The 26100-nt window shown below is 50.3% G+C and overlaps 5 protein-coding genes across 5 annotated transcripts; 3 read left to right on the forward strand and 2 right to left on the reverse strand.

Moving 5' to 3' along the window:
* Positions 1–1071: 1071 nt before the first annotated feature.
* On the reverse strand, positions 1072–4995 carry BROUX77_008178 (uncharacterized protein; the record flags this gene model as incomplete). The annotated part of the gene is made up of 1 exon (XM_073753354.1): positions 1072–4995. One exon carries the CDS (start codon positions 4993–4995, stop codon positions 1072–1074), a length of 3924 nt encoding a protein of 1307 aa, XP_073601553.1.
* Positions 4996–5051: 56 nt separating this feature from the next.
* On the reverse strand, positions 5052–6818 carry BROUX77_008179 (uncharacterized protein; the record flags this gene model as incomplete). Its single annotated transcript, XM_073753355.1, has 1 exon — positions 5052–6818. The coding sequence occupies one exon, from the start codon at positions 6816–6818 to the stop codon at positions 5052–5054; it is 1767 nt and encodes a 588-aa protein (XP_073601554.1).
* A 2412-nt stretch (positions 6819–9230) lies between these two features.
* BROUX77_008180 (uncharacterized protein) lies at positions 9231–9980 on the forward strand (the record flags this gene model as incomplete). Its single annotated transcript, XM_073753356.1, has 1 exon — positions 9231–9980. One exon carries the CDS (start codon positions 9231–9233, stop codon positions 9978–9980), a length of 750 nt encoding a protein of 249 aa, XP_073601555.1.
* A 5531-nt stretch (positions 9981–15511) lies between these two features.
* BROUX77_008181 (uncharacterized protein) lies at positions 15512–17731 on the forward strand (the record flags this gene model as incomplete). The annotated part of the gene is made up of 1 exon (XM_073753357.1): positions 15512–17731. One exon carries the CDS (start codon positions 15512–15514, stop codon positions 17729–17731), a length of 2220 nt encoding a protein of 739 aa, XP_073601556.1.
* Positions 17732–23941: 6210 nt separating this feature from the next.
* BROUX77_008182 (uncharacterized protein) lies at positions 23942–26061 on the forward strand (the record flags this gene model as incomplete). The annotated part of the gene is made up of 2 exons (XM_073753358.1): positions 23942–25155; positions 25542–26061. 2 exons carry the CDS (start codon positions 23942–23944, stop codon positions 26059–26061), a joined length of 1734 nt encoding a protein of 577 aa, XP_073601557.1.
* Between the last annotated feature and the right edge of the window lie 39 nt (positions 26062–26100).

The following is a 26100-nucleotide window of genomic DNA, read 5'->3' on the forward strand; positions in this document are numbered from 1 at the left end:
GTTGGCACTCCCTGCCACTATGAAGGTTCATCCCGTCTTCCACGTTTGTCTGCTGGAACCATGTGCGTCGGATCCTCTTCCTGGCCAGAAAAACCCTCCTCCTCCTCCCGTCATAGTAGATGGCGAGGAAGAATTTGTGGTCAAGGAAATTATAGGCGTGTCTTCGCGTGGCCCTCTGCAATATCAAGTAGTTTGGGAGGGCTATGAACATGATGGACCCTCCTGGGAACCTCTGGACCATTTAGCCAATGCACCTGAGAAGGTTGCAGAATTCTACAAGAGGATGCCTAACGCCAGACGATCTTAGTACTGCTGTGGAAATCAGTCATAAAAAGGGGGGCTACTGTCATGAATAGCCATCCTGACACTGCTCATGCTAAGGGTTATGCATGAGACCTACCCCACTCTTCTTTTCCACAACGCCGAAGGTCGGCGACCTATGAAGATGCGCTTATGGCACAGGTTGGTCTGTGTAGATCGTGAGTTGATCAACGGATATGAGGTTGTCGTGGGATGTGCTGAGCACGGGTGCTCTGATAGACGTTGTTCTGCTGCTGCGGAGTTTTCTTGTTGCAATTGCCATTGCGTGCTTAGGTGGGGGTTGTTATCTGGTTCGATTGTTACGAACCTGTTACGTCTTGTTTACACGAGACTTATCTTTTGTTCATAGTTAGATGTTGATTGTTTCTAGCTTGGGAAGACAGAGTTTTGTCAGGAGCGCCGACAACATAAATATCGTCGTCTCCTGCCCTGAGTTGATCAGGTTTACTCTTGTTCTCCAAGCTTAACAATCACATGCACTTGCTTACCTTCTTCTTCTTCTTTATACCATTCTGTTCTTGCTTTCTTTGCAGTTCAACCTTTCTTCTTCTTTGAAGTGTGTGATTGTTCCTCCTCCTTCCTCTTTGTGCCGCTCTATTCTCAGAATAGCCATCTAAGTTGTGTGTTGCCTCTTCATCTCAACCGACCATACGTCTTAGCACTCTGTCTAACTGACGTCTTCCTCCACAGGCCCGACTGTCCACCTCAGGAACCTATCATTGTCCCGAGTCGTTGGCTGTACCCGGAACCCTAATCCTTTCTTCGGGCCCTATCCGTAATACTTCTCCCCACACCTTCTACCCAGGCCTTTGTGCAAAAACCCGTCTTGCGAACAAACTTCAGCAGCACCTCGGTTCCGTTATTCGTGTTGAAAAGCGTCGGAAGATCTAGCGACTTAGGACTCAATGCCATGGCCATCTCTTGACGCTCTGCAGAAAATGCGGCGCAGTGCAGCAGCACATGCTCAACGCTCTCGCTTTCATGTTCTTGACAACGGCGGCACCGGTCCGAGTCCGTCTTCTTGATAAGCAGCAGGTAGGGCAACAAGTTGCCTTTACCCACCTTCATCTGGAAGTACGCCGAGGTGAGCCATCTTGGTCCGGAAACCTTGGGCGCCTTAGCACGGAGAACTGGATCACCACCGATGGTACGCAGGTAGTGCGAGCCATGGGAGGGACCAGCGGCGGTGTCTCGCTCAAAAGCCCAGAGAGTCTCCCACTTGTCCATGGTAAACCTCCTAACCCTGGCGAAGACACTGCCCAGTGAGCTGAACTTGCGTTCATCATCACTCTCGAGAGCCTGGCGTGCAACCGCGTCTGCAATCTCGTTCCCCACTATGCCCATGTGCCCGGGACACCACATCACCGTGACTGGCGACGTGAATGTACCGAGGACGCGGCGGGCCTGCCACGCGAAGTGGCCGTGCTTGCGGAGCCGCGCAATGGCAGCTTGGCTGTCGACAAACACATAGCAGGGGCGAGCTTGCTTTGTTTTCTTTTCTGTTTTGGCGAGGAGCGTGAGTGCCTCCACGATGGCGGCGCTCTCGCAGTCTGCAACCTCCACATCTTGCAGTCGATGACTGACTTTCGTTTTGACTTCACCGGTTTTGGTATCGACCACGCACGCTGCAAGTGAGCACCTGGAGCCTTCTTTGGAGCCGTCCGTATACACGGTGACGGCATCGTTCGGAAGTCTTGACAAGAACTGGGCATGCCTGACGGCAGCGTCCTCCTTGGGTCCAGGGTCGACGACGATGGAGATGCGGTCGGTCAGTGGCGGCTGCCAGGGACTATCCCACTCCTGTCGGCGACGTTCTCGTCTCCACATGCCTGCCACCAATGGCTTCAACTCGCGCATGATGCAGCCGAGTCGAGTCTTGACACTCATGTTATGCCCCAGGAGAGGCAGGTCTGAGTCATCGGGGGCAAGCTCGTCCTTGTCGGGTTGGGACGCAACACGGACGGGATGGTTGCGTTGGAGGCGGAGAGTGCGAGCGGCGTAGGCCATGCGTGCTTTGGCGAATCGAATAGAGGGGGGCGGGAGGCCGGCCTCGACTTCGACAGCGCGTGTTGGTGAACCGCGGAATGTACCCAGGATACGGGCGGCAGCTTGGCTTTGCAGTTTCTGGTATACCCTTTGCAGACTGAGCTGGGGTTTTGACGGGTCATACCAGAGAATTGATCCGTAATCGGCGACGGTACCCACACAGGAGATGTAGAGCTGACGGAGTGCCGCGATGGACAGTCCACGCGTGTTCGAAGCGAGCCGAAGCAAGCCGCGGAACGCGATCTCAGCCTTTTGGGTCCGTGCCTGGACGTGCTGTTTAAACGAAAGTCTGTTGTCGAAATGGAAACCTAGCCACTTGACCATCTTTTGGGGACGCACAGTGACATCACCTACTCGGACAGTTTGGGAGGCCCACTTTGCAGCATCGGTGTAGTGGATGAGCTCAGTTTTGCTCTCTTCAAACTCAATGCCGTAGTCACGAGCCTTGGCCCGCAGCTCCGTCACGAGTTCTTCGAGAAGCGCCGCTGAACGCCTCGGGCTTTTGGACGCCACGGTTACGCTGAAGTCGTCTATATACGACAGCTGAAGTTGTGGTGTGTCGCCGGCCACCCGAGCCACTATATGCCGAGCATACAACAGGAAGAGTAGAGGACTGATGGGGGAACCTTGGGGGATGCCGATGTTAACCGGGGTCATCGGAAACGGCTGACCCTCGATGTGCAGGCCGACAGTACGGTCCTGGAGGAACGAAGCAACCCATTTTCGGAACACCAGGGGAAGACCGAGCTCACGTAAGCTGCGCATCAAGCAGGGCTTTGACACGTGGTCGAAAGCGCCCTTGACGTCAAGGAAGAGAGTGCTTGGAACGAGCTTCATCTCCTTGACCTTCTGCAGGTGGCTGACGTATACGAGAGCGGCGTCCATGGCTGAACGCTGTTTGCGGCCTCCCAGTTGAGTGTCGTCTAGAAGCGAGCTGTCATGGCAATTAGCGAGGTACCCTAAGCGGGTCGCAAAGACTTTCTCGAGCACTTTGCCTAGACAGTTGAGCAGTGAGATGATGCGGTAGGACTTTACGACTGAATAATCAGCCTTTCCGTCTTTCGCGAGCACAATCCCAGTAGCTTGCTTCCAGAGTGTGGGGTGTATTCCGAGGCGAGACAGGGCTTTGTAGACGGAGAGAAAGGGCGCGGGATGGGCCTCAAAGGCGATCTGGATGATCTTGGCGTTCATGCCGTCGGGCCCGGGGGCCTTCTTGGCGTTGGCGGACATGATTGCCTCCTTGATCTCGTGGTCTGTAAGGTCAGGCCAGGGGTATATGCTTCGGTCGGTGTCGTTCGGGGGGGTGTCGTGATGGGGGTCGTGATGGGGGTCGTGATGGGGGTCGTGTGTATCGGCAACGTCAGGTCGGGGGTCGACACCTGCGCTAGACGTAGCACCCAGTAGCGTCAGGAAAGCCTTTTCCTTCTCCTCGGGGGTATTGGCTAACCCGTCTGGCCCCTGGATGGGGGGGAAGTAACTCGCCGTAGCTGGCTTGGTGTATTTCCAGGCTGTGTAGACCTTTTCGTTGTCAGCGTCAGAAAGAAAGGTAGTCCAGTGAGTAGACTTAGCATCTTCGACAGCATGGGTGTACTTGTTGCGAATCGAATGAAACTCAACCAGCGACAGCCTGCCTCGTCTGTATCTTCTCTCTGCGCGCGATGCGGCCTGACGTTGTGATTGCAGCTCGGGCGTCCACCATGGCTTTGCGCGGGCACTGTGTCTCTTCACTGACATGCACCTCTGACAAGCAGATTGCAGGGCCTCGGAAAGCAGTCGCGCCATTGCGTCACCGTCTGCAGAAATCTCTGCCAGGGACAGCTGAAGCTCAAGGTCGGCCTGGCCAGCCAGCCATTCCTTGCGAAACAGCGACCAGTCGGCCGTCTTGGTGTTGAACGCCGGGTTACGTGTTAGGGTTTTGGGTGTGGTGGTGCTGACGTAATCAAAACTGATGGCCCGGTGATCGGAGCCCGTCTCCTGAAGATACCTCCAGTTCGTAAACAGGCCCGGTCGAGACCGCAGGGAAAATGCGAGGTCGATCACCGAGGTCGTGCTGCTGTTGACGTATGTGCCGCCGTTGCGTTCAACGTAGTCGTCGTCGACAATCAGGGTGGCATTCTGCGACATCAGCCAGTTAGCAAAAGAGTCAGCTCGTGGTTCGTGGGGATGCTCTCGCTGGGAATTCCACCAATGGTGATGGAGATTGAAGTCGCCGAGAAGCAAAGTACTGGTGTCAATATTGCGCGATAAAAGATTGGTGCGCTCAATGGTATAGGGGCGGGGTTGGGTCTCGGGGACAGGCTGCACAGTCAGCTGGCGTTCGTTGTAGACATTGAGAAGCGAAAAAGGCTCCGACGCAAGGATGCGCAGGGTCTGAATATCACTCTCAGTATCGCCAAACTCGAACAGCACAGAAAACGGCAGGCCTTGGCGGACGTAGGTCAAGACCCGCGGGCGCAAAGGCATAGCCTCAAGATTCCTAACATTAAACGGCACAACCAGGGTGAAGCCCGGCTGCGTCAATGTTCTATACCCAGCTTTGAGTTTTATGGTGTAAGGCTCCTGGATGCAGACAATGTCCGCCTTTCCGGTTGCAGCAGCCTCAAGTATTGTCTCATGAACAGCCTTCATTTTGTGCACGTTGTGCTGAAGGATGCGTAGACGTTGTCCGGCCGTAGGGCCCTCTTTCATAGGCGAGGGGGGCCGTCTGTCGTAGATTTGCGGTCAACGTAGGGCACTGCTGGGACAATAGCGCCGCCGACGTTGACGTTTTTGCCGACACACTTGTCGTAGTCAGCCTGGGTCAGGGCCTCGACGACCACCGAGCCAGCCTGCTTACCCTTGGCAGGGACCACAAGCCAGCGCAGCGAGTCGGAGATCTTGACGCCGTTGAAGTCCGCCATGTCCTTGGGCAGCTCCTTGAGACTGTCGAAACCGTCTTCAATCGGCACACCGTGGATGACAAAGCAGAGCTTTGACGACTTGTGGGTTCTGGAGCCGGGAGATGTGGCGCGCGTGAACTCGCAGGCGCCAAAGCAGGACAGCTCCTTGACCACGCGCTGCAGATTGGAGGTCATCAATCTGACGGCCTCACTGTCCACAGCGTGCAGCAAGATGTTGCCCGCCTTGGTGCGCTGGACCGCAGACACTGCAGTCTTGCCAAGAAGGCGGTTCACCGCGTCGCGCACGCGTCGCTGGGGCAGCGCGCTGGCTCTCGACTCGGGTGTGGTGACAATAACGACGGCCGTTTTCTCGCGAGGGGCAGTCGTGGTGGTCGTGGTGGTGGTCGTGTTGGGGGCGGGGGTCGTGGTTTTGTCGGCAGCCTTCTTCTGGGCGCGCTTGGCGACTACGGTCCACGTGTCGGGGGACTCAGTGGGCGCGTCGGCATCAGCCATAGCTGTGTCCGGGGCGGGAGGCGCGGCGGCGTCATCGGTAGTAGTAGTGGCGGTCGAGGTGGTGGTCGAGGTGGTGGTCGAGGTAGTGGTGTCGGGTGTGCTGGACTGGTCGCCAGCGGTGTCGATGACCATAGCATCAGCCTGGTCAGTGGCGGCGGTTGCGGCGGTTGCAGCATTTTTTTTGGCCTTTTTGCCGCGGCGTCTGCGCTTATTGGCCTTAGGCGCAGGGGTGGCGATTTTTTTGCAGGGGGGTTCTAAAACCGGCTCCCCAGTGGTTCTGGTACAGGGCTCACTGCCCAGGACAGAAGGCGCGGCTGGCACCTCAGGTGTCTGCGTCGCAGCCTCGCTGTACGCAGCCACGGCTGCAGCCTCGTGTGCCGGCTTGGGGCGGGCAGCCTTCGAGACTTCCATCTCAACCAGCGTTTTGTGGTCGTGGCGCGACATTACGACGAGCCCGCACTCGTTGCCAAACTGGCGCAGGATGCGCATCAGCTGGGCCTCAGAAGCTGACTCCTTGAGGCGTTCCAGGACGAGGAAGACCTCGTTCATGATGGCGGCGTTCTGCTCGTCGCGCCGGCGCTTGCGCTCCAACATGAGAGCAATCTCTCGGGCGCGCTTCGCCGGAATGGTCTGGTCGTTGTTGTTGTTGTTGGTGTTGTTGGTGTTGTTGGTGTCGTTCTCATCGCGCTGAGCCTGGCTGAACACGAACGGGTTCCCATCCAGTGCCTTAGGCGTCGGCGTTGTCGCGTCCGAGTCGCGCGAGTCGGGTGTCGAGGGAATCTCAACAACCGGCGCATCTTCAACGCCTGCATCGACTTTCATCGATGAGGTGACGGGCGCATGCTGCGACGGTGAACGCAGCAGCTCGTCTTCGTCGGAACGCGGTTCCTGGCTCGCCATCTGGGCGAAACTCAGCCCCAGGCGCGTCGTGCGGCGCGTTTCATCGCGCGCGGTCGGTTTCTTGTCTATTTTGTTCGATGCACTGCTCGAACTAGTCTTAGAATCAATTGAGCTGTTGCTCAGAGTCGTTTTGGTGAGTTTTTCTGTCGATTTGGCCATTTTTGCAAAAGTTTTTCCTTCCTCAATGATAGGTTCCTGAGGTGGACAGTCGGGCCTGTGGAGGAAGACGTCAGTTAGACAGAGTGTTAAGACGTATGGTCGGTTGAGATGAAGAGGCAACACACAACTTAGATGGCTATTCTGAGAATAGAGCGGCACAAAGAGGAAGGAGGAGGAACAATCACACACTTCAAAGAAGAAGAAAGGTTGAACTGCAAAGAAAGCAAGAACAGAATGGTATAAAGAAGAAGAAGAAGGTAAGCAAGTGCATGTGATTGTTAAGCTTGGAGAACAAGAGTAAACCTGATCAACTCAGGGCAGGAGACGACGATATTTATGTTGTCGGCGCTCCTGACAAAACTCTGTCTTCCCAAGCTAGAAACAATCAACATCTAACTACGAACAAAAGATAAGTCTCGTGTAAACAAGACGTAACAGGTTCGTAACAATCGAACCAGATAACAACCCCCACCTAAGCACGCAATGGCAATTGCAACAAGAAAACTCTGCAGCAGCAGAACAACGTCTATCAGAGCACCCGTGCTCAGCACATCCCACGACAACCTCATATCCGTTGATCAACTCACGATCTACACAGACCAACCTGTGCCATAAGCGCATCTTCATAGGTCGCCGACCTTCGGCGTTGTGGAAAAGAAGAGTGGGGTAGGTCTCATGCATAACCCTTAGCATGAGCAGTGTCAGGATAGCTATTCATGACAGTAGCCCCCCTTTTTATGACTGATTTCCACAGCAGTACTAAGATCGTCTGGCGTTAGGCATCCTCTTGTAGAATTCTGCAACCTTCTCAGGTGCATTGGCTAAATGGTCCAGAGGTTCCCAGGAGGGTCCATCATGTTCATAGCCCTCCCAAACTACTTGATATTGCAGAGGGCCACGCGAAGACACGCCTATAATTTCCTTGACCACAAATTCTTCCTCGCCATCTACTATGACGGGAGGAGGAGGAGGGTTTTTCTGGCCAGGAAGAGGATCCGACGCACATGGTTCCAGCAGACAAACGTGGAAGACGGGATGAACCTTCATAGTGGCAGGGAGTGCCAACTCGTAGGCATGCGAAGACACCTTCCGTAGAATCTTAAATGGGCCAAGCTTCTTGAAGTCCAACTTCTTTGAAGGACGAGTAGTTCGAATATTTCTACTCAAAAGCCACACTAAGTCCCCTTCTCGAAGGAGAGGGGCGGAAGATTTGTGTCGATTCGCGTACTCGGTCATCCGCTCACGGCTCCACGTAATTTCAGTCTTTAAAAACTGACAAATGTTGTCAAGCTCTTTAACAAAGTTCCGCAACGGGCCTTTTTCCACAGAGACTGGGAGCGACTCACGCCCACTTCTGGGGTGAAACCCGTGGTTCGCAAAGAAGGGCGTCAGCATAGTAGAACTGGACTCGGAGTCATTGTAAGAGAACTCCGCCAAGGGCAAAAGATCAGCCCAATTGTCCTGTCTATAGTTGGTGTAACCCCGCAGGTATTGCTCCAAAATAGAGTTCACACGCTCAGTCTGACCATCGGTCTGAGGGTGGAACTGTCATGAATAGCTATCCTGACACTGCTCATGCTAAGGGTTATGCATGAGACCTACCCCACTCTTCTTTTCCACAACGCCGAAGGTCGGCGACCTATGAAGATGCGCTTATGGCACAGGTTGGTCTGTGTAGATCGTGAGTTGATCAACGGATATGAGGTTGTCGTGGGATGTGCTGAGCACGGGTGCTCTGATAGACGTTGTTCTGCTGCTGCGGAGTTTTCTTGTTGCAATTGCCATTGCGTGCTTAGGTGGGGGTTGTTATCTGGTTCGATTGTTACGAACCTGTTACGTCTTGTTTACACGAGACTTATCTTTTGTTCGTAGTTAGATGTTGATTGTTTCTAGCTTGGGAAGACAGAGTTTTGTCAGGAGCGCCGACAACATAAATATCGTCGTCTCCTGCCCTGAGTTGATCAGGTTTACTCTTGTTCTCCAAGCTTAACAATCACATGCACTTGCTTACCTTCTTCTTCTTCTTTATACCATTCTGTTCTTGCTTTCTTTGCAGTTCAACCTTTCTTCTTCTTTGAAGTGTGTGATTGTTCCTCCTCCTTCCTCTTTGTGCCGCTCTATTCTCAGAATAGCCATCTAAGTTGTGTGTTGCCTCTTCATCTCAACCGACCATACGTCTTAGCACTCTGTCTAACTGACGTCTTCCTCCACAGGCCCGACTGTCCACCTCAGGAACCTATCATTGTCCCGAGTCGTTGGCTGTACCCGGAACCCTAATCCTTTCTTCGGGCCCTATCCGTAATATTTTGTTAAGCTTCATTTGAAGACCCGACGCTATTACAACTTTGGCTCTCTTTGGCACTTTTTTCTCTCCTCATTTATTTTTCCCTCTCTATTACGTTTCAACTCGCAATGGCCCTCACTCGCGAAATGATCGAGCATCTCAATACGTTCCTCCTGTCGATTCCTGACCGAACTCCTGAGAACTGGCATCTCGGTGCCCTTCCTAGGGAGTTCAGTGCTGAGATCAAAATGGCTATTGTGGCGGCTTACATGTCTGGTCTGCGCACCGACGATGGTGCCCCGCCCATCCCCGTTGGCTCTGTTCCTGATGCGGCTCAGGTTTACTGGGCTGCGTTCCAGGCTGGCGCTGAAGCCCGCTTCAACTCCCTTGAGTCTCTTCCCCGAGTCAAACGGGAAGAGGATGCCGATCCGTTGAAAGAGGCCGACAAGCATCTTGATGTCGTGCCCTATGATGGCAATCAGCAAGGCTTCCAGGCGTTCCAGAGGCAACTTGCGGTCAAATTTGCTGCTGCACCCAAGCACCACCGCACGGAGCAGCGCAAGCTGATGACTGCCTTCTCCTACCTTAGAGATGGCGCTCTGGATTGGGCCATGCCTCGGATGGACCCGGCCACTGGACACATGAACTTTGAAACGTACGACGATTTTATGAAATCGTTAGCTGAGGCTTTCGATGACCCTGACTGGCGCATGACTGCGACCCAGCAGATCTTCGACTTAAAGCAGACAGGTACTTTATTACGGATAGGGCCCAAGGAAACCATTAGGGTTCTAGAAAGCCAACGACTCAGGACAATGATAGGTTCCAGAGGTGGACAGTCAGGCCTGCGCGGATATACGGCCGGGAGGAGAGGATAGAACTCTCTAGGTCGTATGGTCGGTTTGAGGTAAAGAGGCACACTCAACTAATTGATCTTATAACACACGGAAGGGAATAAACAATCACAGGAACACTGAGGTAACGAAGACGACAGAAGGTACTGATGCAATGAAGGCTATCAAGAAACAAGTGATAATTAAAGATATAGTACTAAAGAAGAAGGTACTATCGAAGAAGTGATACTATAAACTAGTATACAAAGAAGAATGGCAAAAGGGGTGTATGTGATTGTTAAGCTTGGGGAGCAAGAGTTAACCTGATCACACAGGGCAGAAGGCAACGCTATTTAAGGCGTTGCAGATTCTGACAACAGAGATCTTCCCAAGCTAGAACCAAATCACAGATAACCGAAAGTGGGGACATACGTAACTCAACGTTACCAGACGCTACTATCAAACCGGATGTTAGTTCACGAGATAAACCAACACGGCAGCAGCAGAACTGAAAATCCCTCAAGACACCCAGGCAACGATATGTCGCGTTACAGCGATATCGGCCTAACAGGTGTGGGCCCCACGCTCAAACGCTGTTGACACAAAAGGAACGAGAATAGCAGTCAACTCAGAATAAGCTGCATCAACTGCAGAGTACCGAGTTACCTAATAGCGATGATCTATAGTGTGCAAGCCGGCCACACCCGAGTAGATAAACCGGAGTGACACCTCAAGGTTACACAGACCACCAAGTGGTATAACCGTATCATCATACGTCCTTGGAACATTAGCGTGACACAACGGAAGCGGGGTAAGGTGCCAGGCATAACCCTATGCAATGGCAATGGCAAGAATGGCTATTCATGACAGTATGCTCCTTTTAAATGACTGATTTCCACAGCAGTACTAAGATCGCCACATCCTAGACTAGAATCAAGTCGGAGAATTCGCAAAAGGAAGCCGGGCATCTAGGGACACGGAAGTCCACCGGGCTTTGCAGAATCGGAACAGAAGGAATAAGCCAACCATACGGGTCTAGACACAGCATGACTCCGCAGGCAAGAATTGTAGATCTCGATGCACCAACAACATCGTGACGTATAGGGGATCAACGGAATCCCTAGCATGAAAGCTTGTACATCTGATCAACATAAAACAAGGCCTTGAAGTGCAACGACAACTTCGTAAGGGCCTCGTGTCCACAGACAAGAGGAAGGTAAAAAAGAATGGGAATAACGAAAGGCAACCTCATCAACCGAGGGGCAGCACCAAGGATCTTAAGTGGGAATAAGTTGAGAACGCAGCTCAGTACCCGCAAAGGCAAAGGTTTTTCAACCTTGTTGTCCTCCCTAGTTATGGCATTGGTCATAGAAGTAAGAGCCAGGCCTGTAGGTTATAACAAACAACAATCGCTCAGTTCCATAGCCCATAAATCTGTTGCCTGCAAGATGCAGAAGGTCCCCTGAGAACTACCAAGTTCTGGTAACAAGTGTACACCAGAGTGGCTACTCAGTTGGCACAATCATCAATCGCCGCGACATAATCGCCTCCACAATAGCTAAGAACCCCCTGGGACATGGTTCGATGGATGTAAACGAACACGATTCCGGTTGTGGGAGAATAGACTAACATGTGTAATGGGGACTCATCATCGATCGGGTAATTGGTATATGACAACAGACAGCATGGAAACAAAGACGTGCAGGTCGCTGTGGTGCAGTGGTATAGCACCTGGCAAGGCTTTTCGGTTGGCTACCGAGAAGTCGTAGGTTCGATTCCTACCAGTGACGCCAATTTTCTACGAGCAGTCAACCTTAACTGGGGCACTTGGGGTTAGTGCTGCTCGTTGGAAATTCATACCAAAAGCTATTCATGTATTTCCTTTCTGTCATAACTTGGGGATTATATTTGTGGGATCTTAGATGTAACTGCCTCCCTGCCAGGGGATTGGAGTATATTATGTGTAGTAGCTAGCTTGTTTGAGATTCCGTTAAACCTTGATTCGTGTATAGTATTAATATACACCTCGCCATAACCCTGTCAGGTTCCATGCGAGTAATGAATAAAAAAAAAAAAAAAGACGTGCAGGATCCGTAAAGAGTATTGGTGAAAGGGGAAAACAAGAAATTGGTAAAGTCAGCTTGTCAAACTTGGCAGTATTTCAGCACAAGATACAAGACTGGCCTGCACCACCATAGGCAGGACTTCGAAGAGGGACATCGTGTTTCTTTTAACGAGAAGAAAAACAACAAGATATTGTCCAAAAGAGAGAGGCAGAGAGTAGGCCCAAGTGAAGACACAAAGAGGTCGCAGAAAGGAGACATAGAGTAGTCGCAAGTAGACGTAACAGAGTCGAAGAAAGTAACAGGCAAGAGAGCTGTCCAAAGTAGAGGACACAGAACATGTCACAAGAAGTAGACGTATAGTGGTCGTAAGTAGACACAACAACAGCCGAAAGAAAATAGTCCGAACAGTGGCCTAACGCATTAGACACAACTGTGGCACGAAGACTAGACATAACTGTCAAGAAGTGGGACAGAAGCGAGCTGTTAACAACGCGAGTAGACAGCAACTGTCAATACCCAGACAGACACGGGCTGTCAGCAAAGCGAGTAGATATAAACTATCAATACCCGGACAGACACGAGCTGTCGGCAATTATAACCCAGCAGGGGTCAAACGCAAGCACCATAGTGGTCAAAGAAGAGACACAAAAAAAGCAGTCGCCGATGGACACACGGTGTCACAAGGAAGAGGCATTAAGAGGTGTCAACCCAAAGAACAGACACGAGCTGTTCGTAGAACCAACGAGCTCAGCAAAGAACAGACACTAGCTGCTGATATCATATAAATAGACCCAACAGGAGTCAAAACAATTAGGCAAGACAAAGGCCAAGAAATACAGACACAGAGGTCTAAAAACAGACATAAACTGTCCAAGAAATCCCACAAGAACTCAATAACATGCTTTGGCACAATGGCAGGTGTGTGAGTAAACTCAACAACAACACTTTATACACTCAGGTACCATGTTGTAACTCAAAGTAATCTGGGAGTTGGCAACATCATTGCTGCAAGCCAAAAGGTGCATAGCTGGTAGACATGGCTTTCTGGAAACCCCCGTTCAGATGTGGCAAGTTGTAACGACTGGTTGATGCGGGACCAAATGAACAGCTTATAAAATAAGGTAGTTGACCGCCCGTAAATCAACAGAAGATCGTACACTGCCTGGTTCCCGAGGACAAAGAATCGGAGAAGCCAACACTGAAGAAGTAGGGGCAATGAAGCCACGTGTGAGCATGCCATCCAGGTTTTGCTTGACAAGTTGCAAATTTAGATGTGCATCATCAGACGGAAGAGTATTGATATGTTCGGCAGTCGAGACAAGATTAACAGCATGACCTGCGTCTTGACAAGAGGTGGTTGAAGGTACACCATCCCGCAAGAACACCGGACGCAAATCATAATAACTGTCCGAACTGCATTCGGGATATCGCTTGTGCACTTGTTCTAGCCGTAGGTCATCCTGATCAACAGGATCGAGAACCTGCTCAGCGGTAGTGCGGTGAGCCCGCCGGTTCTCATTGCTTGCAGTGGAACGCAAAGCTTGAGACGACATTAGCCTAGAGGAACAAAGTGCTTCAACGAAATTAAAGGAGCTGGGACAGAGACAGTGCCATCAACTGACTGTCCACAGAAGAAGAGAAGTAGATTGAGAAATGGAATCAACTAAGAACCAGAAAGAGCCGAGTTATGACTAGCGGACGAAGAAGGTTGTGTAACAACAGCAGCGCTAGTATGATCATAGGAAGACGGGATATCGGCCGTAGTCGAGAGCCGGAACGAAAAGAAGAATAAGGTGTGCTAAAGAATAACAAAGAGTTGGAAGAATGTGTGAGTCTTTAAATGAAGCTTAACAAAATATTACGGATAGGGCCCAAGGAAACCATTAGGGTTCTAGAAAGCCAACGACTCAGGACAATGATAGGTTCCAGAGGTGGACAGTCAGGCCTGCGCGGATATACGGCCGGGAGGAGAGGATAGAACTCTCTAGGTCGTATGGTCGGTTTGAGGTAAAGAGGCACACTCAACTAATTGATCTTATAACACACGGAAGGGAATAAACAATCACAGGAACACTGAGGTAACGAAGACGACAGAAGGTACTGATGCAATGAAGGCTATCAAGAAACAAGTGATAATTAAAGATATAGTACTAAAGAAGAAGGTACTATCGAAGAAGTGATACTATAAACTAGTATACAAAGAAGAATGGCAAAAGGGGTGTATGTGATTGTTAAGCTTGGGGAGCAAGAGTTAACCTGATCACACAGGGCAGAAGGCAACGCTATTTAAGGCGTTGCAGATTCTGACAACAGAGATCTTCCCAAGCTAGAACCAAATCACAGATAACCGAAAGTGGGGACATACGTAACTCAACGTTACCAGACGCTACTATCAAACCGGATGTTAGTTCACGAGATAAACCAACACGGCAGCAGCAGAACTGAAAATCCCTCAAGACACCCAGGCAACGATATGTCGCGTTACAGCGATATCGGCCTAACAGGTGTGGGCCCCACGCTCAAACGCTGTTGACACAAAAGGAACGAGAATAGCAGTCAACTCAGAATAAGCTGCATCAACTGCAGAGTACCGAGTTACCTAATAGCGATGATCTATAGTGTGCAAGCCGGCCACACCCGAGTAGATAAACCGGAGTGACACCTCAAGGTTACACAGACCACCAAGTGGTATAACCGTATCATCATACGTCCTTGGAACATTAGCGTGACACAACGGAAGCGGGGTAAGGTGCCAGGCATAACCCTATGCAATGGCAATGGCAAGAATGGCTATTCATGACATACTTGTACTGCCTATCACTCTGCTTTTACAACGCTGTTGAAGAAACTCGGTTGGGCCGACGCTGATTTCACCATTGCACTATTTCAGCGAGGCCTCAAGCCCCACATACAGGACGCTCTGGCTTGGAACACCTATCCTGCCCCTAAGGGAACGCTTGATCAGTTCGCTAATTTCTGCAACACGCTGGACAATACGATCAACAACCGAACCCGGGGAAACAACGGGAAAATCCAACCGCCTCCTGGTGTGGTCCCCTTTCAGCAAGATTCTCGTTCGAGAAATGCTGGCGCCCAAAAAGCTGTCCCCAACACCAAGCCAGCTAAGGGTACCTCTGCAGGTCCCGATGCCAACGGTCTACCCTTCCGTAAGACTGCTGACGGCAAAATGGCAAAGGGTGTTTGTTGGAAGTGTGGCGCAAAGGACCACATGCTAAAGGCTTGCCCCAAAAACAACCTTGCTCTTCGCGCAGTTACTGTCCCTTCTCCCTCCACTTCTACCCGGGCTCCCTCGACGGCCCCTGCGCCTGATGCGTCAAAAAACTAGAAGGGCTACCGACCCATTCCCCTCTGGTCCTGGCTAGCCCTGACGCTGCTGATGAGGGTCTCTTGAGAATCAGCACTTGTTCTCTTGATAATGCTATCGATTATGGTAACTCTCCCCCTCTGGTTATTCCTGTGACAGTGAATAATTCCATTGAGGCCTACGCTATGGTGGATTCGGGATCAACAACTTGTTTTGTGGATTCTGAATTTATAGCAAGGCATCAGATTCCTACTGTTCTCAAGGCCAGAGCCGAGTCGCTCCATGTTGTTGATGGTAGTGAAACTGCTGCGGGTAAAGTGACCCACCAAGTTCCTTTGTCCCTCTCTTTTCCTAATTATTCAGAAACTTTGGTTTTTCAAATCACGAAGCTTGGGGGCTACCACATCATCCTGGGGAAATGCTGGCTCGACGCCCATAACCCGGAAATTTCTTGGCCTTCCAATACGCTCAAGATATCGGTTACTTCTACCGCCGATGGCAATGCTGTGGCAGCTTCTGATTCTTCTTCTTCTTCTTCTTCTGTTTCGACTGCTTCTACTGATTCTGGCGCTTCGTTTGATTTTTCTTATACAAAAAACGACAAAAATATTGCTTCTACCGCTGGCAGTCAGATTGAGGGATCTGCTCCTGCTTCAGCCACTTCACCCCTTCCTTCTTTTATTGCACAATCGTCAGCTGTGTCTTGTTCCTGTGTGACGGTGTCGTCTCAGGCTTTGCATCGCTTTGCCAAAGCTGAGAAACTACAGATTTATCGTGTCACCGCTCAGGAAGTCCTGGATTATCTCAATCAGGAGGACCTAACTCCGGAACAAGAGCATGCACGGCTCCTTGAACGCATCCCGAAGAAATACCATGACCTACTTCCTCTGTTCTCTCGAGAAGGTGCTGATCAACTACCACCTCACCGGGACATTGATCATGCGATTAACTTCGTTCCCGATGCGAAATACCCCAAGGCCCCGCTGTACGATATGACTCCACTCGAGTTGCAGGCTGTCAAAAAATATCTAGATGGCATGCTTGCTAAAGGCTTTATTTCCTCTTCCTCTTCGCCGCTGGCTTCCCCGATTCTTTTTGCTAGGAAGCCAGGCAGTTTACGATTCTGTGTTGATTTCCGAGCCGTCAATGATATCACCATCAAAGACGTAACTCCTCTGCCTCGGATCAATGAATCACTGCGCACGGCGGCTACGGGAAACATTTTTACAAAGCTGGATCTGAGAGCCGCGTACCACTTGATTCGCATCAAGAAAGGTGATGAATACAAGACAGCTTTCAGAACTCGATATGGCATTTTTGAGTACAATGTGATGCCGTTTGGGCTCACCAATGCTCCTGCCACGTGTCAGAAATATGTCAGCGAGGTCTTGTCGGAGTATTTGGACATATTCTGTGTCTGTTACTTGGATGATATCCTGGTGTTCTCTCTGAACCAAGAGGAACATGATGTTCATGTGCGCAAAGTCCTGCTAAAATTAGCGCAGGCCAGTCTGTTTGTCAAGGGTGAAAAATGCGAATTCGACAAGACTGAAACTACCTTTGTTGGCTTTGTTATTTCAGCCGATGCTCTGAAGATGGACCCCGCTAAAGTTGCGGCTGTCCGTGAGTGGGAGGCTCCCCGAACTGTTAAGGGAGTCCAGTCCTTTTTGGGTTTTGCCAATTTCTATAGGAGGTTCATCCGTGACTTCTCTAGAATCTGCACACCTCTCTTCGAGTTGACTAAAAAGACGCAATCTTTTGTCTGGTCCTCTGAATGTGAGGCAGCATTTCACACCCTGAAGGACCTTTTCTGCTCTGAACCTATCCTCAAGCACTTTGATTACCTGTTGGACACTGTTATTGAAACAGACGCGTCTGACCGTGTAATATCTGCCGTCATGTCTCAATACCACCCGACTGACAAGGGGCTTCTACTACACCCCGTGGCCTATTTCTCTCAAAAAATGAATCCTGCCCAGTGTAACTACGGCGTAGGTGACAAGGAGTTGTTAGCCATTGTGGAGTCTCTAAAGTCGTGGCGATTCATGGTTGAAAGTCTGGAAAAACCTGTTCTGGTATTGACGGACCATCGGAATTTAGCCGTTCTTAAGCAAATTCCGGCCATGAACAGACGGCAAGCGAGGTGGGCTATGGAACTGAGCGAGTACCGTTATGTCATCACTTATAGGCCTGGCTCCTTGAATTCTAGAGCTGATGCCCTGACCAGACGCTACGAAGACCTCGTTTCTTCTTCTTCTGAGGAGGATAAAGAGCTGTGTGCTCCTATTATTCCCCCTGAAAATTTTATTGGTACCATGTCTTTGGTAGACGAGGTAAAAATCGCGCTATCCACGGACAAGTGGGCTCTTGATGTTATTTCTGCTCTTCGAGGCCAGTTGTCATGAATAGCCATTCTTGCCATTGCCATTGCATAGGGTTATGCCTGGCACCTTACCCCGCTTCCGTTGTGTCACGCTAATGTTCCAAGGACGTATGATGATACGGTTATACCACTTGGTGGTCTGTGTAACCTTGAGGTGTCACTCCGGTTTATCTACTCGGGTGTGGCCGGCTTGCACACTATAGATCATCGCTATTAGGTAACTCGGTACTCTGCAGTTGATGCAGCTTATTCTGAGTTGACTGCTATTCTCGTTCCTTTTGTGTCAACAGCGTTTGAGCGTGGGGCCCACACCTGTTAGGCCGATATCGCTGTAACGCGACATATCGTTGCCTGGGTGTCTTGAGGGATTTTCAGTTCTGCTGCTGCCGTGTTGGTTTATCTCGTGAACTAACATCCGGTTTGATAGTAGCGTCTGGTAACGTTGAGTTACGTATGTCCCCACTTTCGGTTATCTGTGATTTGGTTCTAGCTTGGGAAGATCTCTGTTGTCAGAATCTGCAACGCCTTAAATAGCGTTGCCTTCTGCCCTGTGTGATCAGGTTAACTCTTGCTCCCCAAGCTTAACAATCACATACACCCCTTTTGCCATTCTTCTTTGTATACTAGTTTATAGTATCACTTCTTCGATAGTACCTTTTTTTTTTTTTTTTTTTTTATTCATTACTCGCATGGAACCTGACAGGGTTATGGCGAGGTGTATATTAATACTATACACGAATCAAGGTTTAACGGAATCTCAAACAAGCTAGCTACTACACATAATATACTCCAATCCCCTGGCAGGGAGGCAGTTACATCTAAGATCCCACAAATATAATCCCCAAGTTATGACAGAAAGGAAATACATGAATAGTTTTTGGTATGAATTTCCAACGAGCAGCACTAACCCCAAGTGCCCCAGTTAAGGTTGACTGCTCGTAGAAAATTGGCGTCACTGGTAGGAATCGAACCTACGACTTCTCGGTAGCCAACCGAAAAGCCTTGCCAGGTGCTATACCACTGCACCACAGCGACTGATAGTACCTTCTTCTTTAGTACTATATCTTTAATTATCACTTGTTTCTTGATAGCCTTCATTGCATCAGTACCTTCTGTCGTCTTCGTTACCTCAGTGTTCCTGTGATTGTTTATTCCCTTCCGTGTGTTATAAGATCAATTAGTTGAGTGTGCCTCTTTACCTCAAACCGACCATACGACCTAGAGAGTTCTATCCTCTCCTCCCGGCCGTATATCCGCGCAGGCCTGACTGTCCACCTCTGGAACCTATCATTGTCCTGAGTCGTTGGCTTTCTAGAACCCTAATGGTTTCCTTGGGCCCTATCCGTAATATTTTGTTAAGCTTCATTTAAAGACTCACACATTCTTCCAACTCTTTGTTATTCTTTAGCACACCTTATTCTTCTTTTCGTTCCGGCTCTCGACTACGGCCGATATCCCGTCTTCCTATGATCATACTAGCGCTGCTGTTGTTACACAACCTTCTTCGTCCGCTAGTCATAACTCGGCTCTTTCTGGTTCTTAGTTGATTCCATTTCTCAATCTACTTCTCTTCTTCTGTGGACAGTCAGTTGATGGCACTGTCTCTGTCCCAGCTCCTTTAATTTCGTTGAAGCACTTTGTTCCTCTAGGCTAATGTCGTCTCAAGCTTTGCGTTCCACTGCAAGCAATGAGAACCGGCGGGCTCACCGCACTACCGCTGAGCAGGTTCTCGATCCTGTTGATCAGGATGACCTACGGCTAGAACAAGTGCACAAGCGATATCCCGAATGCAGTTCGGACAGTTATTATGATTTGCGTCCGGTGTTCTTGCGGGATGGTGTACCTTCAACCACCTCTTGTCAAGACGCAGGTCATGCTGTTAATCTTGTCTCGACTGCCGAACATATCAATACTCTTCCGTCTGATGATGCACATCTAAATTTGCAACTTGTCAAGCAAAACCTGGATGGCATGCTCACACGTGGCTTCATTGCCCCTACTTCTTCAGTGTTGGCTTCTCCGATTCTTTGTCCTCGGGAACCAGGCAGTGTACGATCTTCTGTTGATTTACGGGCGGTCAACTACCTTATTTTATAAGCTGTTCATTTGGTCCCGCATCAACCAGTCGTTACAACTTGCCACATCTGAACGGGGGTTTCCAGAAAGCCATGTCTACCAGCTATGCACCTTTTGGCTTGCAGCAATGATGTTGCCAACTCCCAGATTACTTTGAGTTACAACATGGTACCTGAGTGTATAAAGTGTTGTTGTTGAGTTTACTCACACACCTGCCATTGTGCCAAAGCATGTTATTGAGTTCTTGTGGGATTTCTTGGACAGTTTATGTCTGTTTTTAGACCTCTGTGTCTGTATTTCTTGGCCTTTGTCTTGCCTAATTGTTTTGACTCCTGTTGGGTCTATTTATATGATATCAGCAGCTAGTGTCTGTTCTTTGCTGAGCTCGTTGGTTCTACGAACAGCTCGTGTCTGTTCTTTGGGTTGACACCTCTTAATGCCTCTTCCTTGTGACACCGTGTGTCCATCGGCGACTGCTTTTTTTGTGTCTCTTCTTTGACCACTATGGTGCTTGCGTTTGACCCCTGCTGGGTTATAATTGCCGACAGCTCGTGTCTGTCCGGGTATTGATAGTTTATATCTACTCGCTTTGCTGACAGCCCGTGTCTGTCTGGGTATTGACAGTTGCTGTCTACTCGCTTTGTTAACAGCTCGCTTCTGTCCCACTTCTTGACAGTTATGTCTAGTCTTCGTGCCACAGTTGTGTCTAATGCGTTAGGCCACTGTTCGGACTATTTTCTTTCGGCTGTTGTTGTGTCTACTTACGACCACTATACGTCTACTTCTTGTGACATGTTCTGTGTCCTCTACTTTGGACAGCTCTCTTGCCTGTTACTTTCTTCGACTCTGTTACGTCTACTTGCGACTACTCTATGTCTCCTTTCTTCGACCTCTTTGTGTCTTCACTTGGGCCTACTCTCTGCCTCTCTCTTTTGGACAATATCTTGTTGTTTTTCTTCTCGTTAAAAGAAACACGATGTCCCTCTTCGAAGTCCTGCCTATGGTGGTGCAGGCCAGTCTTGTATCTTGTGCTGAAATACTGCCAAGTTTGACAAGCTGACTTTACCAATTTCTTGTTTTCCCCTTTCACCAATACTCTTTACGGATCCTGCACGTCTTTGTTTCCATGCTGTCTGTTGTCATATACCAATTACCCGATCGATGATGAGTCCCCATTACACATGTTAGTCTATTCTCCCACAACCGGAATCGTGTTCGTTTACATCCATCGAACCATGTCCCAGGGGGTTCTTAGCTATTGTGGAGGCGATTATGTCGCGGCGATTGATGATTGTGCCAACTGAGTAGCCACTCTGGTGTACACTTGTTACCAGAACTTGGTAGTTCTCAGGGGACCTTCTGCATCTTGCAGGCAACAGATTTATGGGCTATGGAACTGAGCGATTGTTGTTTGTTATAACCTACAGGCCTGGCTCTTACTTCTATGACCAATGCCATAACTAGGGAGGACAACAAGGTTGAAAAACCTTTGCCTTTGCGGGTACTGAGCTGCGTTCTCAACTTATTCCCACTTAAGATCCTTGGTGCTGCCCCTCGGTTGATGAGGTTGCCTTTCGTTATTCCCATTCTTTTTTACCTTCCTCTTGTCTGTGGACACGAGGCCCTTACGAAGTTGTCGTTGCACTTCAAGGCCTTGTTTTATGTTGATCAGATGTACAAGCTTTCATGCTAGGGATTCCGTTGATCCCCTATACGTCACGATGTTGTTGGTGCATCGAGATCTACAATTCTTGCCTGCGGAGTCATGCTGTGTCTAGACCCGTATGGTTGGCTTATTCCTTCTGTTCCGATTCTGCAAAGCCCGGTGGACTTCCGTGTCCCTAGATGCCCGGCTTCCTTTTGCGAATTCTCCGACTTGATTCTAGTCTAGGATGTGGCGATCTTAGTACTGCTGTGGAAATCAGTCATTTAAAAGGAGCATACTGTCATGAATAGCCATTCTTGCCATTGCCATTGCATAGGGTTATGCCTGGCACCTTACCCCGCTTCCGTTGTGTCACGCTAATGTTCCAAGGACGTATGATGATACGGTTATACCACTTGGTGGTCTGTGTAACCTTGAGGTGTCACTCCGGTTTATCTACTCGGGTGTGGCCGGCTTGCACACTATAGATCATCGCTATTAGGTAACTCGGTACTCTGCAGTTGATGCAGCTTATTCTGAGTTGACTGCTATTCTCGTTCCTTTTGTGTCAACAGCGTTTGAGCGTGGGGCCCACACCTGTTAGGCCGATATCGCTGTAACGCGACATATCGTTGCCTGGGTGTCTTGAGGGATTTTCAGTTCTGCTGCTGCCGTGTTGGTTTATCTCGTGAACTAACATCCGGTTTGATAGTAGCGTCTGGTAACGTTGAGTTACGTATGTCCCCACTTTCGGTTATCTGTGATTTGGTTCTAGCTTGGGAAGATCTCTGTTGTCAGAATCTGCAACGCCTTAAATAGCGTTGCCTTCTGCCCTGTGTGATCAGGTTAACTCTTGCTCCCCAAGCTTAACAATCACATACACCCCTTTTGCCATTCTTCTTTGTATACTAGTTTATAGTATCACTTCTTCGATAGTACCTTCTTCTTTAGTACTATATCTTTAATTATCACTTGTTTCTTGATAGCCTTCATTGCATCAGTACCTTCTGTCGTCTTCGTTACCTCAGTGTTCCTGTGATTGTTTATTCCCTTCCGTGTGTTATAAGATCAATTAGTTGAGTGTGCCTCTTTACCTCAAACCGACCATACGACCTAGAGAGTTCTATCCTCTCCTCCCGGCCGTATATCCGCGCAGGCCTGACTGTCCACCTCTGGAACCTATCATTGTCCTGAGTCGTTGGCTTTCTAGAACCCTAATGGTTTCCTTGGGCCCTATCCGTAATACCAGTCGACCAAACCTCCAGATGTGGACCTCAGTGTCTGCAGGCTTGACAATGACGGTCTTTTGTTTGTCAACGACCTTCTATATTTGCCGAACGAGGATCTACGAGTTCGTGCATTGAAGAATTGTCATGATATTATGCCTAGCGGACACCCTGGACAAAAGAACACTTTTGAACTTCTTGTTCGGGAATACTGGTGGCCCGGGATGCGTCGTGATGTCATCCGGTACATCCGAAATTGTGAGGTCTGCCAACGGATCAAGTCCGCGCGACATAGTCCCTACGGTCTACTGAAACCTCTGACCATTCCGCAAGCTCGGTGGACATCTGTGTCCCTTGATTTTATCACCGGCTTGCCGGTCTCCAATTCTTTTGACATGATTCTCGTTGTCGTCGATAGGCTTAGCAAAATGGCTCACTTTATACCTTGCGATTCCTCGCTGGATGCTGCAGGTTTTGCTAAGCTCTATTTGTCAGCAGTGTATAGGCTCCACGGTCTGCCATTGGACATTGTGTCCGACAGGGGTAGTCTGTTTACGTCGGCTTTTTCCAAGGCTTTAGCCAAACTGTTGGGCATAAAGCAAAATCTGAGTACTGCGTTCCTATTACGGATAGGGCCCGAAGAAAGGATTAGGGTTCCGGGTACAGCCAACGACTCGGGACAATGATAGGTTCCTGAGGTGGACAGTCGGGCCTGTGGAGGAAGACGTCAGTTAGACAGAGTGCTAAGACGTATGGTCGGTTGAGATGAAGAGGCAACACACAACTTAGATGGCTATTCTGAGAATAGAGCGGCACAAAGAGGAAGGAGGAGGGACAATCACACACTTCAAAGAAGAAGAAAGGTTGAACTGCAAAGAAAGCAAGAACAGAATGGTATAAAGAAGAAGAAGAAGGTAAGCAAGTGCATGTGATTGTTAAGCTTGGAGAACAAGAGTAAACCTGATCAACTCAGGGCAGGAGACGACGATATTTATGTTGTCGGCGCTCCTGACAAAACTCTGTCTTCCCAAGCTAGAAACAATCAACATCTAACTACGAACAAAAGATAAGTCTCGTGTAAACAAGACGTAACAGGTTCGTAACAATCGAACCAGATAACAACCCCCACCTAAGCACGCAATGGCAATTGCAACAAGAAAACTCTGCAGCAGCAGAACAACGTCTATCAGAGCACCCGTGCTCAGCACATCCCACGACAACCTCATATCCGTTGATCAACTCACGATCTAAGCACAAGGCCAACAGATATACACCTGCATCAAAAATGGCCAAATCGACAGAAAAACTCACCAAAACGACTCTGAGCAACAGCTCAATTGATTCTAAGACTAGTTCGAGCAGTGCATCGAACAAAATAGACAAGAAACCGACCGCGCGCGATGAAACGCGCCGCACGACGCGCCTGGGGCTGAGTTTTGCCCAGATGGCGAGCCAGGAACCGCGTTCCGACGACGACGAGCTGCTGCGTTCACCGTCGCAGCCTGCGCCCGTCACCTCATCGATGAAAGTCGATGCAGGTGTTGAAGATGCGCCGGTGGTTGAGATTCCCTCGACACCCGACTCGCGCGACTCGGACGCGACAACGCCGACGCCTAATGCACTGGATGGGAACCTGTTCGTGTTCAGCCAGGCTCAGCGCGATGAGAACGACACCAACAACACCAACAACACCAACAACAACAACAACGACCAGACGATTCCGGCGAAGCGCGCCCGAGAGATTGCTCTCATGTTGGAGCGCAAGCGCCGGCGCGACGAGCAGAACGCCGCCATCATGAACGAGGTCTTCCTTGTTCTAGAACGACTCAAGGAGTCAGCCTCCGAGGCCCAGCTGATGCGCATCCTGCGCCAGTTTGGCAACGAGTGCGGGCTCGTCGTAATGTCGCGCCACGACCACAAGACGCTGGTTGAGATGGAAGTCTCAAAGGCTGCCCGCCCCAAGCCAGCACACGAGGCTGAAGCCGTGGCTGCGTACAGCGAGGCTGCGACGCAGACACCTGAGGTGCCAGCCGCGCCTTCTGTCCTGGGCAGTGAGCCCTGTGCCAGCAAAAAAAACGCCACCCCTGCGCCTAAGGCCAATAAGCGCAGACGCCGCGGCAAAAAGGCCAAAAAAAATGCTGCGACCGCCGCAACCGCCGCAACCGCCGCCACTGACCAGGCTGATGCTATGGTCATCGACACCGCTGGCGACCAGTCCAGCACACCCGACACCACTACCTCGACCACCACCTCGACCGCCACTACTACTACCGATGACGCCGCCGCGCCTCCCGCCCCGGACACGGCTATGGCTGATGCCGACGCGCCCACTGAGTCCCCCGACACGTGGACCGTAGTCGCCAAGCGCGCCCAGAAGAAGGCTGCCGACAAAACCACGACCCCCGCCCCCAACACGACCACCACCACGACCACCACGACGTCGCTGTGGTGCAGTGGTATAGCACCTGGCAAGGCTTTTCGGTTGGCTACCGAGAAGTCGTAGGTTCGATTCCTACCAGTGACGCCAATTTTCTACGAGCAGTCAACCTTAACTGGGGCACTTGGGGTTAGTGCTGCTCGTTGGAAATTCATACCAAAAACTATTCATGTATTTCCTTTCTGTCATAACTTGGGGATTATATTTGTGGGATCTTAGATGTAACTGCCTCCCTGCCAGGGGATTGGAGTATATTATGTGTAGTAGCTAGCTTGTTTGAGATTCCGTTAAACCTTGATTCGTGTATAGTATTAATATACACCTCGCCATAACCCTGTCAGGTTCCATGCGAGTAATGAATAAAAAAAAAAAAAAAAAAGACCACCACGACTGCCCCTCGCGAGAAAACGGCCGTCGTTATTGTCACCACACCCGAGTCGAGAGCCAGCGCGCTGCCCCAGCGACGCGTGCGCGACGCGGTGAACCGCCTTCTTGGCAAGACTGCAGTGTCTGCGGTCCAGCGCACCAAGGCGGGCAACATCTTGCTGCACGCTGTGGACAGTGAGGCCGTCAGATTGATGACCTCCAATCTGCAGCGCGTGGTCAAGGAGCTGTCCTGCTTTGGCGCCTGCGAGTTCACGCGCGCCACATCTCCCGGCTCCAGAACCCACAAGTCGTCAAAGCTCTGCTTTGTCATCCACGGTGTGCCGATTGAAGACGGTTTCGACAGTCTCAAGGAGCTGCCCAAGGACATGGCGGACTTCAACGGCGTCAAGATCTCCGACTCGCTGCGCTGGCTTGTGGTCCCTGCCAAGGGTAAGCAGGCTGGCTCGGTGGTCGTCGAGGCCCTGACCCAGGCTGACTACGACAAGTGTGTCGGCAAAAACGTCAACGTCGGCGGCGCTATTGTCCCAGCAGTGCCCTACGTTGACCGCAAATCTACGACAGACGGCCCCCCTCGCCTATGAAAGAGGGCCCTACGGCCGGACAACGTCTACGCATCCTTC

This window comes from Berkeleyomyces rouxiae (assembly GCF_048999995.1).
Source record: "Berkeleyomyces rouxiae strain 22BRR77 chromosome Unknown BrBRR77_ptg000014l, whole genome shotgun sequence".
NCBI lineage: Eukaryota > Fungi > Ascomycota > Sordariomycetes > Microascales > Ceratocystidaceae > Berkeleyomyces > Berkeleyomyces rouxiae.